At 37.4% G+C, this 17,359-nt stretch overlaps 1 protein-coding gene and 1 long non-coding RNA gene across 5 annotated transcripts in view; one reads left to right on the top strand and one right to left on the bottom strand.

The window, feature by feature from the left end:
• LOC111340084 (angiopoietin-related protein 7) overlaps positions 1-17,359 on the bottom strand; it is an 82,588-nt gene that overhangs the window by 9,562 nt on the left and 55,667 nt on the right. Inside the window, exons 1-3 of one of the 4 annotated variants that reach the window (XM_022946876.2) lie at positions 17,195-17,269; positions 14,972-15,022; positions 13,350-13,420 (exon numbers count right to left, since the gene is read on the bottom strand). Coding sequence is in view for 1 of the 4 variants with exons in the window: in XM_022946898.2 (XP_022802633.2) it covers positions 4,685-4,712 (28 nt within the window). In the remaining 3 variants the exon portion in view is untranslated. Of the gene's footprint in view, positions 1-4,684; positions 4,982-13,349; positions 13,421-14,971; positions 15,023-17,194; positions 17,280-17,359 lie in introns of those variants that run through there. The other 3 variants (XM_022946890.2, XM_088737957.1, XM_022946898.2) reach the window with 3 other exon arrangements.
• On the top strand, positions 1,776-16,424 carry LOC148720425 (uncharacterized). Its single transcript, XR_015993020.1, has 3 exons — positions 1,776-2,124; positions 2,712-2,796; positions 13,890-16,424. It is a non-coding gene; the product is annotated as an uncharacterized LOC148720425 (long non-coding RNA).

Consider the following 17,359-nt stretch of genomic DNA (forward strand, 5'->3'; position numbering starts at 1 on the left):
ATATAAATCCCTAATACGTATGATGCTCGATCCTCGCAGTAGAGAGCGCTATTTATGCAATAGCGAAAATCAGACCTGAAAAAAATCAGGCCTGTACGGGATTCGAACCACTGACCTTTGCGCCACTAGTGCAGCGCTGTACCAATTGAGCTAACGAGCCAACTGGGAGCAGGCCGTTAAGTTGATTCGTAATAAACCCGTGATGATAAATGACTAGAACGCTGCACTAGTATCGCAGAGGTCAGTGATTCGAATCCCGTACAGGCCTGATTTTTTCCAGGTCTGATTTTCGCTATTGTATAAATAGCGCTCTCTACTGCGAGGATCGAGCATCATACGTATCTATAACCGCAGTTCAAAATATATGAACTTCATATATTCATCGTATCTGATAAAACCCTAAGGTAGGTAAAATGTCTTTCAATATCACTTACTTATATAATGCTCCTAAATAGAGGGCTGTGGCCCTCAGGTCGTTACATCTTTTTTCTTCATAACCGAGTCAAGTTTCATGGGATGTGAGAGAGAAAAGTGGTGTTTGCCTAGGCGGTATATAGGATTTTTTAAAGAGGTGAGGAGATCTACTTTGTTTCACATGAGTTTTCTTTCCTTTAACATAACTTCCAAGTCAAACTGCCAACTGATTGCAAGTAGAATGACTTTGATTCAGAGTCATTTCTTAGCCGTGCACGCTACGAAGTATCGATAATGATAAAGTCAAAACTAGCTTGTGAAATTGGCAATCTTTTAACTCAAAACCCGGTGACGATAAATTTCTCAGTCCTCTTACATTAGTTTGGCGATAAGTTATCGGCCGGGAAAGTGAATCTTTTCTCCGTTGGGCAGTTAATTGTAATCTACATGACCGAGCCTACAATGTGGGGAAAATTTAATTATTCGGACCACTTGTTTGGCCTAAGAGAAAGGCAGTAACCTCTCACCCATCTCCTTAAAGCGTTGATCTGCGGCAACTGGACTTTGGTCGGTGACCAAGAGAAAATTCGCAGGACCTACTTTCACTCGTCTTTAATGCTCCATGATATAAGCACGAATGTAAGTCGATGTTAGTAGTCAACGTAAAAAGTGGACTTTGAATGTAAATCGAATTACCCCTCAGTTATACGAGCACTGCATCAGATGAGAGCACAATGATACTATTTTCATTGTTTCCGTTTAGAGTAATGGCTTCTGTCGTACGGATTTGGTGGATCAGTTTTTAATTTGGTCTAAGGAAAATAGTATGATTTGTAATCCGTCGGAATGTAAGGAAATTATTTTTCGCAAGAAAGGTTTTATTCAGGATATTGCGCAAATTAATAACATTTCGCAATACAGGGGGCTGCCCATTTTTGGTGTTATTTTTAGCAGTAGAATTGTAGATATAGCGAACACGTACGTGCTAAGTTGTTTAAACGGATGAGGTTCCCACGTTTGATTTTAGAGAGTTCCTTTAAAGGATTAGGCACCCACGTTTGATTCTAGAGAGGTGCCTTTAACGGATGAGGTACCCACGTTTGATTCTAGAGAGGCGCCTTTAAATAGTTTTCTAAAAAAACCTCACTCCTAGCCATTTGATTTTTATCTTTGACGTGCGTCACGCCATAATTCTATGACGGCGCATCAGTGTATAAAATCGAATGGAGTGCAGTGACAGTTTGCGCACAGTGACGTCATCAGTCAATCAATCAATCAATCCGATCGATTGATTGATATACTAATCACTACCTCAATTTCCGAAATAAAGATATAACGAGTACTCATGACAACAAACATTATGACAGAGCTAGTAAATTCGTTTGATTAATTTCGATTGCGCAAGCATACGTCATAATATTAACTTGCACGCCTATGGCGAACAGAGTGTTCGAGACTGACACTTCCCTCCGCAATTTATTACAAAGTTCCTGTCCAGCTTGGCTACGAATTTTGCGAGGAAAGAAAGATCTTTAATTTAGGAGCTCTAAATGAAAAACGAAGTTATGGAGGATAATCGACCTGGAAAGCAACGAAAAACGACGAAAATAGCTCTCGATTGATCAATACTAAATTTTCCAAACGCGATACCACTAAATCGGTTTGCTGACTTAAGTGGGGCTTGGCGATTTCAGACCACTCTTAGGCCCGGTAAGTATAATTTTTAAGTGTCGGTTTGTCTTTGAGGTATTGTACAATAGAATATTTTGATTTAAATCTTGCAACTTTAACAAATTTCAAGAAAACACAAAGCAGTTTGTTAGAAATCGATCAAGCACGGTGAACCTATTGCGCACATCGTCAATACGCAAGGAATTCTGACTTTTTGGCTTCTAAATAACATATTTGGTATTTGTTAGAATGTAGCATTTTTTCTCGAAATATTTCTTCGCCATTTATACCTCAAAGTCAATGACTTTGAAGTCTAATCGCCCATTATTCTCTGAGACTTTCGTCTAAAGTTTTGATTTCTGAGTACATTTTGACTTAAATTATTTCGAATCCAAGAAACATTGAATGCTGTAAGGATTGTACTTCCGAGAGAAACAGTAAATTGTATTCGAGTTTCAGCTCATCGACAAACGAAAACGTCGTATATTTTGTGACACCGAGTGAAGGATGTGATTGAAGACAGCCTTCGTTTAAACATCCTGAACTTAAGTTCATGCTCTAAGTGTACGAATTTCGAGTTAGAAACTTAACGAAAAAAGGTTTGCTTTGACGTTTAAACCTTTTAGAATTACCGAGAAGCGTTCAGCACATTACCAACAGTTTCACTGCGTGGTAGGGAGAGAAGAAAACCAAGGACATAAAACCTCTAAGGTAGGTGAAATGTCTTTCAATATCACTTACCTGTATGACACTACTAAATATGAGAGCTGTGGCCCTCAGGTCGTTACATCTTCTTTCTTCAGAACCGAATTAATTTCATGAGATGTGAGAGAGAAAAGTGGTCTTTGCTAAACATTTCTTTAGCATAACTTCTGAATCAAACTACCAACCGATTGCAAGCAGAACAACTTTAATTCAGCGTCATCTCTTCGCCGTGCCTGCTACGAATTACCGATACTGATAAAGTCAAAACTAGCTTGTGAAATTGACGAGTAATCACGACCCGGTGACGCTAATTTTCTCCTCTTACAATACTTTGGCGATAAGTTATCGGTCGGGAAGGTAAATCTTTACTCCCTTGGCTGATTAAATTTAAACTAATTGACCGAACCAATAATGTAGGGAATATTTAATTATTAGGGCTACTTTTTTGGTCTAAGAGAGAGGCAAAAATCTGTCAGCCATGTCTTTATACCGGCGATCTGCGGAAACTGGACTTTGATCGAACGAAGAGAAAATTCGCAATAATTGCTTTCACTCGTCTTTAATGCTTTAGAATATAATCACGATGTAAGTCAATGTCGGTACTTAAAGTCCAAAGGGGAATTTTAACGTAAATCGAAATTACACCTCAGTTATGCAAGCATTGTATCAGATGAGAAGACAATGATCGTTATTCCCGAGGGAAACTGAATTTACGCTATTATATAGACGGAAGATATATCGGAGTTTCTCCTGTACTGAAATCATGATTTCCCCACCGCGGGCCGAAAACGTGCTATTTGAAGAATTCACATACACAAAAGGCGGCAGTTTTCCATTTCGTTAAACATAGTAGTTTGTTGAGAAAAACGGCAGCCAGAACTTTAAGCCAAATTAACTTGAGAAACAGATTAAGTGCAGTACTCCTTTGGAGAGATGACAGAGAGGACATAGAGCAATATTGGGACGAAGAAGAAGAAGAAGAAGAAGAAGAAGAAGAAGAAGAAAAAGAAGTAGAAGAAGAAGAAGAAGAAGAAGAAGAAGAAGAAGAAGAAGAAGAAGGAAGCTGCTGAAGACCGTTTCTTTTCCAAAATCACGAAAGAGGGCCCTCAAATAAACTACATCAAACAAACATCATGCTTCTGTCGCCGTTCCCGTTGCAAAACAAAGCAGCGATTTTAAGGCCGAAGTCATCAACTTGTATTTAGAAGCAACATGAATGCAAGTAACTTTTGAATTAAGCAAAAAAACAACAAAATTAAACAAGATAAAGGAAAAAAGACTAGAAAGGACTTCAATCTTAGATCAGCCAATTGGTCTATACTTGTTAGGGTAGTTATTATTTTCAAAAAATCATGTTGTTATTGACTAGACATTAACTTGCCATTTCAAGGGCAGAAGCGAATTTAAAGCTGACATTTGCTCACCCTAAAAGGATCATTTTAATCAAATGGTTGAACGATCGAGTTGAAAAATCCATTCGTGCCGAGCTCGGAAAGAAATAAACTTATAGGGCGTTGCAGGCCCCTAAGAGCGTAAAAATTGACTTCGTCAAAAAAATTGACTGCTTTATGTAGAAAGTCACCATCGAGAGATATTCCAAAACTTGTGAAGTTCGACTTCTGTTCTATAAGATTGATAATACCAATTGGGCTTCTGGAAATTTTTGCTGCTTGCAAGATTAAGAGTCGCATAGAAATTTTAATGGGTTAGAGGTTGGTGCAACCCTCAGCATCTTGAAACTCGTGAGCTTTAGTGAGTGAGCTTTAAATGTCATGAACTTATGAGCAAAAAGTCATATATATAATATGTCAGATCTAAGCCGGCACTTCTTGAGTTTTTGACGAAAGTTTCTTTGAGATACGAATTATATACCAAACAGCCAGATTTCACCTACCTCGTATTCCTCGTCGAATGCCTCTCATTGTAATTCGTTTGGTGTTGTAGGCAGTCTTATTGAGAGACGCTCCCAAAAATTAAACTTTTTGATCACGACTAAAAGAAAAATTGAGAAACTTTACAGAAAATTTGTTGCGGCAGAGTTTTGTCAAAAGTGATTGGACTTAATCCTACCCGAAGCTTTCTATGCCCGACAGAGCTGTGTGGACATATGTTCTATGCTCCATGCTCTTTTAAGTCGTCATAGTCAAGTAATTCTGTTATCGCCAGAGACAACACTAATCGTATTAATTTTAAGGTGACGAGCGATCGGTCATATTTGTCACTGTTTCAGCTATCTTTGGTAAGTCACGTTCAGAAAGACTTCAAACGCGGTTAAAACTGATCGAAATACATTTTAGCGGTTTACGTTTCATTGCTAAACGTAAGCCATTAAGGGAAACTAATGTTTTGTTGGAGCAGGCATTTCACTTCCGCGGCAACGAAAGACGATATACTTAACTGGATAACAACAATTTTTTAGGGCCAGGCAACTTTCGTTCGAGAACGTTCAAGTCCGTGAGAACTGCTTATAGCCTTGACGCTGAATTTTTGATTGGCTTCGACTTCCTATATGGGATTAGCGATTTAATGGTGAAAATGCTGTTAATCTTCCATTTACCGGAATCTGAAACGGTGAATAGGTAGACTTGGTTTCGTGTAGTCTGGCTTAACTCTTATTTAAAGGTATTTTAAGATAGGCATTGGGTATCACATCAGGCGGCCTACAGATTATTGATTTCCTTTCGTCTGTTGCATGAATAACTAAGAATATTGTCATGAAAATATATCCCTTCGGTTTCAGTAATTAATTCCAATCACCAGGAGGGACACAACAGTGTTTTCAGTTTAAGAGGACCTCAAGAACGCAGATAATAATGAGTTAAATACACTTTTTAAATTTCACTTTTTATTCTTAAACGTTAGCAAAGCATACTGCAGAGGTTTTTTTGGAACGGACTTCCGCAGCAGTAAAAGACGAGAATCATAACTGGATTGCAACAACTTTTTAGGGCCGACCTTTCTTCAAAGAGGGGCGAGTTCGTGAGAAGTGCGTATGCTTTAAGGACATAGCTTGTGATAGGTTTCAAAGTCAACAATGAGATTTGTGATTAAATGGTGCAACAGCGCTTAATCTTCCATGTACCGGATTTTTGAAAGGGTATCTAATAAAAGCGTAAGTCATCTAATCTTAAATGAGTCACGGAAAAAGATTAAATTCAGATACTGTTAAATATTTCCAAATTGTTTAATATCTCAGAGTTGTCATCGCGAATACATCACTGGCCTACAAAAGATTCATTACCTTTCATCAGTTGGGTCAATAACGAGAAATAAATGTCATTTGTTATCATTTGACTGTGTATTACAAACTCTTGAATGAAGACTACAAGATAAGTTCCAACTGTAATTGCGATTTATTTTTTTAGGATAATGGCGCACTTATTCATTAGTTGAATTTCTGTTGTGTGATACCCTCTTTCGTATTATTATCATCATTATTATTACTGCTTGTATTTTCAAAAGTGTTTTTCCTAGCTGCTCAGCAATTGACAATTGAGAGCGGCGTCTTTTTTATCTCGGCTAACTTAAATGAGTTGGCAAAGTTAGCAAGTTTTGATAAGGTCAAGCCACCAACTGAACTAGTTTGCAATTTGTTTCCGTTGATGAGAGGGATTTTGCGATCGGTAATCTAATAACCGGGAGGTGAAGAAATCGGAAACAAAACGGGTGGTCTATTTTAATCACCCCAGCAAAAATATCTATTAGAAACCGCAAACCGTAGAAAAAATCATCCTAAACCCCAAAGCCGCTAAAAAATCCGATCAAAACCGAAAACTGCACGCAAAACCGATAAGTTTTCACATCCCAGTTATCAAAACCCTATTCGATTCGATGCAGTGGTGACAAGTGGAGCATCCTGAGGTTTGCGGCAATTCGAGATCAGAAAAGGCGCGTAACTGCCGCTCAGATCGAAGGAAAAACGGAACCCAGATAGGAAGAGATGAAAACCACATGGGATACCAATTCCACAAACTATTTGACGAAAACTGAAAACAAAACGCGGAAAAAACGCAAACTGCAATAAACACCTGAACTGAAAAACCAAATTTGTTTGGCACAAAAACCGCAAAACCGATCTAAAAAATAACCAAAACCTTAAAACCAAAGTCCGAATGCCTCCCTCCGAACCTAACACCAATGGATCTCGCGCCGTAACTACGCAAGTATGCGTAGTTACGGCGTTACTAACAAGTTACTAACTTGTACGCTTGTGGCGTCAGCGAGCAAAGAGTTCGAGACTGACATTTCCCTCCGCGATTTATTGCAAAGTTCCTGTCCAGCTTGGCTATGGATTTTTGCGAGAAAAGAGAGATCTTTAATTGAGGAGCTCTTAATGAAAAGCGAAGTTATGGAATGATACTTGATTTGGAAAGCAATGAAAAACGACGAAAAGAACTGTCGATTGAGCAATATCAGAATTTCCACACACAATACCATTGGCTTGAAAGTGAAAACTGAAGCAATTTGCTAGAAAATATAGTTTTTAAGTGGTGATTTCTCTTTGAGATATTGCACAACAGAAAAAAATAAATTGTGTTCGAGTTCCAGCTCATCGACAAACGAAAAAAGTTGTATATTTTGTGGAACCGAGCGAAGGATGTGATTGAAGACAGCCTTCGTTTAAACATCCTGAACTTAATTTCATGTTCTAAGTGTACGAATTACGAGTGATAAACTTAACGAGAAAAATGTTTGCTTCGACTTTTAAAACTTTTGAAATCACCGAGAAGCATTCAGCACAATACTAACAGTTTTGCTGCGTGGTAGCGAGAGAAGGAAACCAATCTTATGGCTGCTAGATAGGATTTCATAAATGAGCTTTCGTGACTAAAATCCAGGGAGAGCGAAGAGATTACAAAATTATTTAAGCCAAAATACATTTGACTTAAGTTATTTCAAATCCAAGAAACTTTGAGTGCTGTAAGGAAAATGCTTCCGAGGGATACAGTAAACTGTGTTCGAGTTCCAGCACATTGAAAAACAGAAACGTTGTATATTTTGTGGAACCGACCGAAGGAAGTGATCGTAGGCTGTCTTCGTTTAAAAATTCCGAACTTAAGTTCATGCTCCAAGTGAACGAATTACGAGTAACAAACTTAATGAGAAAAATGTTTTATTCGACGTTTAAAACTTTTTAATTTTTCGAGAGGCGTTCAGCTTGTCATGAATAGTTTTGCTGCGCGGTAGCGAGAGAAGGAAAACTAATCTCATGGCTGCTAGAGCGGATTTCATAAATGGGCTTTGGTAACTAAAATCCAAGGAGAACATAGAAATTTTGTAGAAAACTTTGCCTTTCATTTAAAAATGTTGAAGGTAACTGGAATTTATTTTTCTGTTGTGGCTTTCCTTTTTCGAGGACATAAAACCCTTATGTCTCTTATTTATTTATTACAACAATCAAAATAACTAATAAAAAGAAATGACCAACTACAGCGGGCCCAGAATATAAAAGAAAATAAGACGAGAAAAGAGAAGGAAAGAAACTATCAATCTACATGCAGCAAGTAATCTTTTAATTTAGTGGACGGACAGTATTGCATTTTAAACAAATAGACTTAAAGGCTTTGGAATTTTTCGGATCGTAAGAGAGAAGTAAACTACCGAAATAATAAATTAAACATTACAGTCTTAAATGAGTTCAGATTTTAAGTTTCAATGTTAATGATGCTGGCTAGAGTCTTCCAAATCCGAGAAGTTCTGATACTTTTGATAAGTAGCAGTTTTGCATTTTTTAGGAACAAATTTGATGACAGTGTTAGTGTAGTACGTGGTTCTTGCAACACGTTTTACAAGGAATGCAGAACCATTCAAAGAGACAAGGTTATGCGTAGCCTTGTAGTCCACTTGTAGTCCACTTGTAGTCCATATCATGTCCACAAAATCTTCCCGTGATGGGTAGAAGTTTCAACGGTTGGAGTCGTGTCCTGTAGTCTGTAGATGTTGAGAATTGCAAACGGATGATGAACTTGAACACGTCTTTGGATGGGCTTTAACTTGAGAATTAGTTCAATGAATTGAGGAGCCCACACTCGAGTGGCAAAATAAGCATAATAATAATAAGAATAATATGTGGCATAATAACTCTTTCAATATCACTTACCTGTATGATGCTACTTTATTTGAGAGCTGTTGATCTCAGGCCGTCACATCTTCTTTCAAAACCGAATCAACTCATGATGATGGGATGTGAGAGAAAAAAAGTGGTCTTTGCTTAAGATTTCTGTAGCATAACTTCTGAATCAGACTGCCAAGCGATTGCAAGTAGAAGGATTTTAATTTAGCGCCATTTCTTTGCCGTGCATGCTACGAAGTACCTATACTGATAAAGTCAAAAACGAATTTGTGGACCTTTCAATCTATTAAGTGAGGACCCGGTGACAACAAATTTCTCCTCTTTCATTAGTTTGGCGATAAGTTGTCGGTGAGGAAAGTGAATCTTTACTCCGTTGGGCGATTAATTGTAAACTACCTGACTAAACCAACAATGTCGGGAAAGTTTAATTATTCGGACCACTTGTTTGGCCTATCGGAAAGGCAGAAATCTCTCACCCATCTCCTTACACCGGCGATACGAGGCAACTGGACTTTGGACGAACAAAGAGAAACTTCGCAGCACTTGCTTTCGCTCGTCTTTAATGCTCCACAATATAATCACGAATGTAAGTCAATGTTGGTACTCATGTCCAAAGTGGACTTTTAATGTAAATCGAAATTGCACCTCAGTTATACGAACACTGCATCACATGTACACTGGAAGACAGTGATCTTTACACACGCATGAAATTGAATTTACGCCTTAACATAGACTTTGATTACATATCAGAGTTTTACCTGTATCGAAATCATGATTTCGCCATCTCGCACAGTAAATGCATTGTTTATACAATTCACATACAAAAAGTTTTACCTTTCATTAAACATTCAAGTTTGTTGAGAAAAAGCTTGCACCAAATTAACTTTAGAAACAGAATAAGTGCAATACTCCTTTGGAGAGATTAAAGAGGAAAACATAGAGAAATACTGAGGAGGAGGAGAAGAAGAAGAAGAAGAAGTAGAAGAAGAAGAAGAAGAAGAAGAAGAAGAAGAAGAAGAAGAAGAAGAAGAAGAGGAAGAAGAAGAAGAAGAAGAAGAAGAAGAAGAAGAAGAAGTAGAAGAAGAAGAAGAAGAAGAAAAAGAAGAAAGCACTCGGATCTCGTTTCTTTTGCAAAATCACGAAAGAGAATCCTCAAATCAACTGCATGAAACAAACATTATGCTTCACCGTCCCCGTTGCAAAACAAAGCAGCAATCTCAAGGCCGAAGCCATCGACTTGTATTTAGAAACAACATGAATGTAAGTAACCTTTAAACTCCAAAAAAAAAAAAAATAAATGAATAAATAAATTAAGAGACAGGAACCGAGGACTTAAATCTTGATCAGACGGAATTCGGTCCGAAGGAGTTTGAATCAGCCAAGTGTTCTATACTTGTTAGGGAAGCGAATTTAAAACTGAAATTTGCTCACTCTAAGAGGATCTTAGAGAAATCGATTGTGCCGAGCTCGGAAAAAAAGAGAGTTTTAGGGCATTACAAGCCCCTAAGAGCGTAAACACTCGACTGCATCAGACAACCTGACTGCTATATGTTGAAAGCCATCATCGAGAGATATTCCAAAACTTCTGGAATTCGGCCTCTGTTTTTTGCGATTGATAATACAGACTGGGGCTTTGGAAAGTTTTTGCTGTTTACAAGAATAAGAGTCGCATACAAAATTCTTGGGTTAGAAGTTGGTACAGCCCTAGGCATTGTCAAATTCACGAGCTTCAGTGAGCTTTTAATGACATGAATTTGCAAAATGTCATATTTGAATAATAAAATATCAAATCTAAGCATTGCTTCAGTTTTGAAGAGAACTTCTTTAAGATACGAGTTATCTACCAAACAGCCAGATTTCACATACCTATTCCTCGTCCAATGCCTCTCATTGTAATTCGTTTGGCGTTGTATGTAGTGTTATTGAGAGACGTTGCCAAAAAAACAAACTTTTTGATGATGATTGAAAGGAATTTTGAGTAACTCTGCAGAAAAATTGTGGTTAGGAGGTTTTCTCAATACTGATTGGACTTAACCCTACCCAGACCTATTATACTTGCCAGAGCATTGTGGGCATATTTTCTATGCACCATGCCTTTAAGTGGTCAGAGTCAAGTATTTCCGTTATCGGCAGAGACAATACTAATCATATTAATTCTATGGTGACGAGCGATCGATCTTCAGTTGGTTGCTGTTTTAGGTATTCTTTAGTAAGTGACATTCAGGAAGGCTCCAAACGCGGTTAAAATTGCACGAAACACATTTGAAAGGTTTACTCTCCGTTCTTCAACGTGTGCAAAGGAAACTAATGTTTTGCTGAGGCAGACATTTCACTTTCGCGGATATGAAAGACGATATACTTAACTGGATAACAAACATTTTTGGGGCCAACCTTCGTTCGAGAACGTGCAAATTCGCGAGAACTGCGTATATATAGCCTTGAGGCTAAGTTTGCGATTGGCTTGGAATTAAAAAATGTATATAGGATTAGCGATTTAATGGCGAAAATGTCGTTAATCTTCCACTGACTGGAATCTGAAACGGTAAATAATCAGACGTGGTTCCATGTAGTCCGGCTTAACTGCTATTTATGGGCATTTTAGGGCAGTCATTGCGTATCACATCAGTTGTCTACAGATTATTGATTTCCTTTCGTCTCTTGCATGAATAACTGGGAATATTGTCTTGAAATATATTTCATCTGTTTCAGTAAGAAATTCCAATCGGCAGTAGTGATAAAACAGTCTTGTCAGTTTAAGATGACCCCAAGAACGCGGATGATATTGCGTGAAATACATTTTAAATTTTCACTTTTTATCCTTAAACGTTAACAAAGCAAACTGTAGACGTTTTGTTAGAACAGACATTCCACTTCCGCGGCAGCGGAAGACGAGATTTATAATTGGATGGCAACAACTTTTTAGGGCCGACCTTTCTTCAAGGAGGGGCGAGTTCGTGAGAGGTGCGTATGCTTTAGGGACAGAGCTTGTGATATGTTTCGACGTCAGCAATGAGATTTATGATAAAATGGTGAAATAATGCTTAATCTTCCATGTTCTGGAATCTGAAAGGGTTTCATGTAGTCTTGACTAAGCCACGAAAAAGGATTGAATGATGGTAATTTCTATTGTTAAATATTCCAACTGCTTAATATCTCAGAGTTGTCATTGCAAATACCTTACAGGCCTAAAAGCAGTTGCTTTCCTTTCCTCAGTTGTGTGAATAAATATGATATTGCGCTGCAAAAGATATTCCTTCTACTACACTACGTTACTGCAATAAGCATCAGCGATATAAAGTATATCGGTTTAATTATCCGTTAATGTTGGCGCTAAGAAATCTCACTTGTTATCATTCAGTTGTGTATTACAAACTATCGAATGAAGACTACAAGACGAGCTCTGATCGTGATTTCAAAAGCGATTTACTAGTTGCTCAGTAATTGACAACCGGACATCTCGTGAGAGTGATCGCTTTTCGATCTCGCCTGAATTTTAATTCACTTAAAAGTGAGTTGGCAAAGTTCAACGCAATTCTTATTAAGGTGAAGCCACAAACTGAACAAGTCTGCAATTCGTTTCCGCTGAGATGGAATTTTCCATCAAAAATCAGATTAGGTCGCCAATTTGGAAACAAAACGGGTGGTCTATTTTAAGTGTACACACACACACACAAAAAAAAACAAACTAACAAACAAACAAACAAAACAAAATAAAAGAGAGCATAGAATAGAGAAAGGGAAAGCGAAAAAACAAACCAAAAAAAGATAAAAATTAATTGGTTAAAAGCATTTCACGATCTCAGAGCTTTTCTTCTTGAAATGTTCCCCCAGTTTGCCCTTCAAGGAAAATTTCTTTCCCCTCAACTTTGAAAATGCAGCGTATTCTGCCATTTACTAACACCTCATGTATCTCCCGCTATGACAACGGAATAATTAATTTTCTTGCACACGCTTTTTAAACTACTACAATACATAAATTATGATTTTACCTCTGAAAAGAAATTCAAAAGTTTTAAGTCGCTTAAAACAATCTGTAAATAATGCACTCAAAGATGTTAAGCGAGACTTTTGTCTTCGTATGAGCAAGGCCACCGATTGTTTAACCAACTCATTTAATTCACACAATTATGAAATGCCACTTCACTTAAACAGCATATCTCCATCCATTCCGCATCGAGCAGATACTGTAAGCTATTTGAGGATCTTGTGTTTTGATTTTTGAGTGTTATCGTTCAATGAGTTGTTTCAAAAGAAACCTTAATCCTATTCGTCTGATTATTTTCCTTGATAAAAAGGGAGCGCATGTCTCGTGATTATTTAAGTTATGGCATTGTCATTTTGTGTCTGAGTGGAGTATAAAACGCATCATAGTGGAATCTCAATCAAGGGCCAAGCAGTCACAACATAAATTGATCGATCCATGCACACTATGTACCGATAAAAAAAAAAAAAAAAAGTTTAATTTCAACGTTTTTGATGAGCCTACTTCCCCATCCGGAGATATCTTCCACTTGATAAAAGAGGAATCCACATTAAAGATGGATCGCTAAGAACATGCTAGAGATGAGAAGAAGAAAAAGATTAGTGATCATAAGACAGCCAAACAGCCCAGTAGCTTCCTTAGGGATCGTTATTAGAAAGAGTGCTACAGTTTAAATCACATTGCAGTATTCATTGCCCATTAATACGAGCGGAAATCGAGAAAGTTAATTGGGGCCACCAATCAAACGTAATATTCAACGACTCCGTACACTGACATAATGTTTCATGAGAAAGTAAGGATCACTACTGTATTAAAAACAGCCGAGTGTCAAATACCTATAAATCTTTGATTGCCTATCGAGTATTGTATGCGATGTTATCCTAAAATGCTGAATAAAATATTTTATGAGATGAGGGCCGACATAAAGAAAGAAGAAATAGCGAGAAAATCTTCACAGAAATGTCTTTTGGTAAGGTTTGCAGTAATCGAGACTGACCAAACTGTGAGAATTTGATACTGAGTGCATTCATTTTATATTTCTAGTTACCTGGTGAACCGCCTCCTTATCACTCCTCAAAAAACCTGACTTGTTCTGCTGTCAATCGGGTAAGGTAAGAAATTTTGATCGAAATATTTTATTTAGAACATAGACGAGAGCTATCACTGATCTAAGATGCTCAATGTTTTAGCTAGTTGTCGCTAAATCATTTTCGAAATGGAGCAAAACGCAGGCAAAAATGATGCAAAATGATAGGTCGTTCTTTCCATTCTCTAACTTTAACAAGGAAAATTAAAGAATATACTTGACTGGACAACGAAAAGTCTCGAGGCCGACCTCTAATTTGTTTAAAGACGTACAAGTTAGTGAGAACTGCGTCAGTTGCAGCGTGGAGTAAAAGTTTGGGTTAGGTTATCGATGTCAATCTTGAAATCCATGATTAAATGGTGACAGTGTCAGTGAATAAATCTTCCTGTTGCTTAGTATGTCGAGCCTTGTAATTCCACACTGCATCATTGGCCCTCCAATTGGGATAGGTTATCGATGTCAAGAATGGAACTCAAAATTAGATAGTGAAAGTGTCAGTTAATCCTCAGAGCTATGAACCAAAGTAAAATTATGAATTTTCCTGTTCGGTCTAGAATGTTGAGCTTAGTGATAACATAATACATCATTGGCCCACAAGTGAGAGATTTTCCTTCATCCGATGCACAAATATCGATGAAAAGATGAAATCAAATCAACTTGCATCGGGAAAAAACGGGAGCTATAGAGCTGCTTTATTCGTTAATATCTGACACTTAAAGATAGCGTGATGTCAGGCACTCTTGAATGAAGACCGCACGTGCAGGTACTTCAACCAAAATAGTTGCTCAGTCTCAGTTATCGACATTAACACAAGGAATCCTTGGTAAAGCATGCTTAAATCTCAGAAATGTCAGCATGCATATATTTTTACTGCCAGTCAATCAATACATCAGACTTTTTCAATTTCTCGTTTTGACATTTTTTTTAGCTTCTTCTCATAGTTGGTAATTAGAACATTAAAACACCTAAAAATAAAGGAAACGTTTTGTTTTATGTATGTCTATGAATAGTTATTGAATTATTTATAGCGCAGGCTTACCAAGTCTTTTTCTCGGTTGTTCTTTTTTTTCGCCTTATCGGATGCAAACACCTATCAAGAGGGTGGGCGAAAAAGTAGGTTAGTCAAATTCTGGCATAATTAATCACTTGATGTACAAAAACGTACTCCGAAATAGAACTAACATTGTTTCGAAGTATGATAGATTAAAGTTTACTTGAAAGATTTAACTGATTAAATGATTGAGTAGTTCCGCTTTATGTGCTAGTTTGATGCAAGGGGAAGACAAAAAAGGGCGACCTCGACCGCTTAATACAGGATGACTGCTAATACAGGTTTAGTCATGTGTTCATTGTACCTGCAACCTGTCAGGATTTTTATTTATCACAAATTCGCCACAATCCTCGTCACTATTGTTTATGGGCACATTGTTTGTTAGTATCACTGATTAAATTATGTATTCATGGTTTAAAATCGCCCAATTCCACGTCCAAATTGTTAAAAAATTTCCCCATTTTCCGTTTCCAATTTGAAACAGAGAAAATTGGGCTATTTTCAAGAAAGCTACACTCTACTTTAAAGGGAGCAAAAGCTCCATCTTCCCTGAGGGGGGAGCCAAATTTTTCAACAAAACATGACGAGGGTAGCGGCTCAAAATCACGTCTCAAGTGAATAGATTGTGAAGAAGATAATTATAATTAATCCTGTTGAATAACGTAACTCTTTTTGTTTTAGAAGATGGCTTGATCAAATAATCGTTTATGCCACAGATATTCTAGTATGATAGTTGGGGAATATTTGTTGGGTCAACAATAAGGTATGACAGGTATACTCCAGTAGCTTGCAGCAGTATCGCAGTAATCATTATATTCCCGAAAATACGCACGGAAATCAAGCACGTTCACTGAGGTCTCAAATGGAAATTTGAATGTGGATGAAAGACCTAATATTTCCTTTTTCAACAATAATGTACAAGAAAGATATATCTCAGACGGTTATAACAATATCGTTTGAGAAGGTAAACATCAATCAGTAATCATAATTATGATGTAATAAGCACGGAAATCCATCACGTTCACCGAGGCGTCAAATGAGATATTCAATGGCTCCGCTAGGTTTATCGGCTTAAAATATTTGCAATATCTTACCTTGTTTCATTAATCTGATTCATCCAAATTATTTATTTAGTGACTCATTCTGAGTACTCAAGTGGCCTTTCGGTTTTAAACGAGGAGAGAGAAAAAGTCAACTCTTCTCTTTCCTTTCTCTTATGTTCCCAAATTTCATCTTAATTTTATGAGGAGCTGTTTTATTTATAAGTGCGCTCAACCATGGAAGAAACTTCCAGAAGATGTCTAGCTGGCCGATAATGTTGATATTTTTAAGTCTTAGCAAAGATCAATTCAGCTGTAATTTTCGTATTGTTAAAATTCTTTTGTAATTTTTATAATCTATTATATTCATGTGTACCTAGATTATAGATTACATGTTTAAATTTGTTTATATCATGTGTTTTTAGTATAATTGTAGATTTAATGCAAGTTCGCATTCTGAACGAATATTTGTGCTCTTAGACGATAACATATTTAAATAAATCATTGTATTATTGTATTGTGTTAACTGCTCCTACCAGAAATACGTCTTAAGTCTCCGCTAAAAACTCGTACTGATGTGGTAGCACTTAATGAAGAGATCACTGGTAGCTTCCCCTTTTTTATTAAGCCCCCGCTCTTTAAAAGAGTTCCAGATATTACCTACTAACCCCTCCCCAAGGATTCAGAATTCTTGCCTGTACGACAACAGGCAAGAATTCTGGTAGATCAGCCTCTAAATTTTGTACCCGGTGGAAATTCGTCTGCGCTCTGGGAAGTGACGCAATCTATGCACGTAATTCAATCAGCTTCGACTGCCTGATTGGTATCATCAGCTTTGATCCTGATTAAAACAATATTCTTTTTTGTCAGGCAGATACAACTTTACATTTTAGAGACTTTAGCGAGTAAAGAGACGAGTCATTTGAATCTCAATAATCAGTGCTTAAGACACTCCGCACTAAGCGCGAACCTACTTTTACAATTCCATGATAATTTCTCTCTTCTTTTAACTAAATGTGTTGTTGATGCGTGTTCCTGCTATTAAACGCCTGTTTAATCAGTTACAGGGTGATGAGTTACCTCCCAACTTTTGCAAACGAAGAAGGAAAGTATTATGCGTCAAAGATTGATACAGTCCAGAGACAAATTGATGCTGATATTATAGATTTACCTGCCTCCGCATCCATTACTTTTCTACTCTGTTGACTTCATCGTTATCTGCATTTAAGATCCTGTCTGCCAACAATGTTAAATCCCTTATTCATAACTTAACAATCAAGTCATGCCCACTCGACCCAATGCCCTCTCCCTTGGTCAGCAGATGTGATGCTCCTCA

Source organism: Stylophora pistillata, chromosome 11 (assembly GCF_964205215.1).
Source record: "Stylophora pistillata chromosome 11, jaStyPist1.2, whole genome shotgun sequence".
Taxonomy (NCBI): domain Eukaryota; kingdom Metazoa; phylum Cnidaria; class Anthozoa; order Scleractinia; family Pocilloporidae; genus Stylophora; species Stylophora pistillata.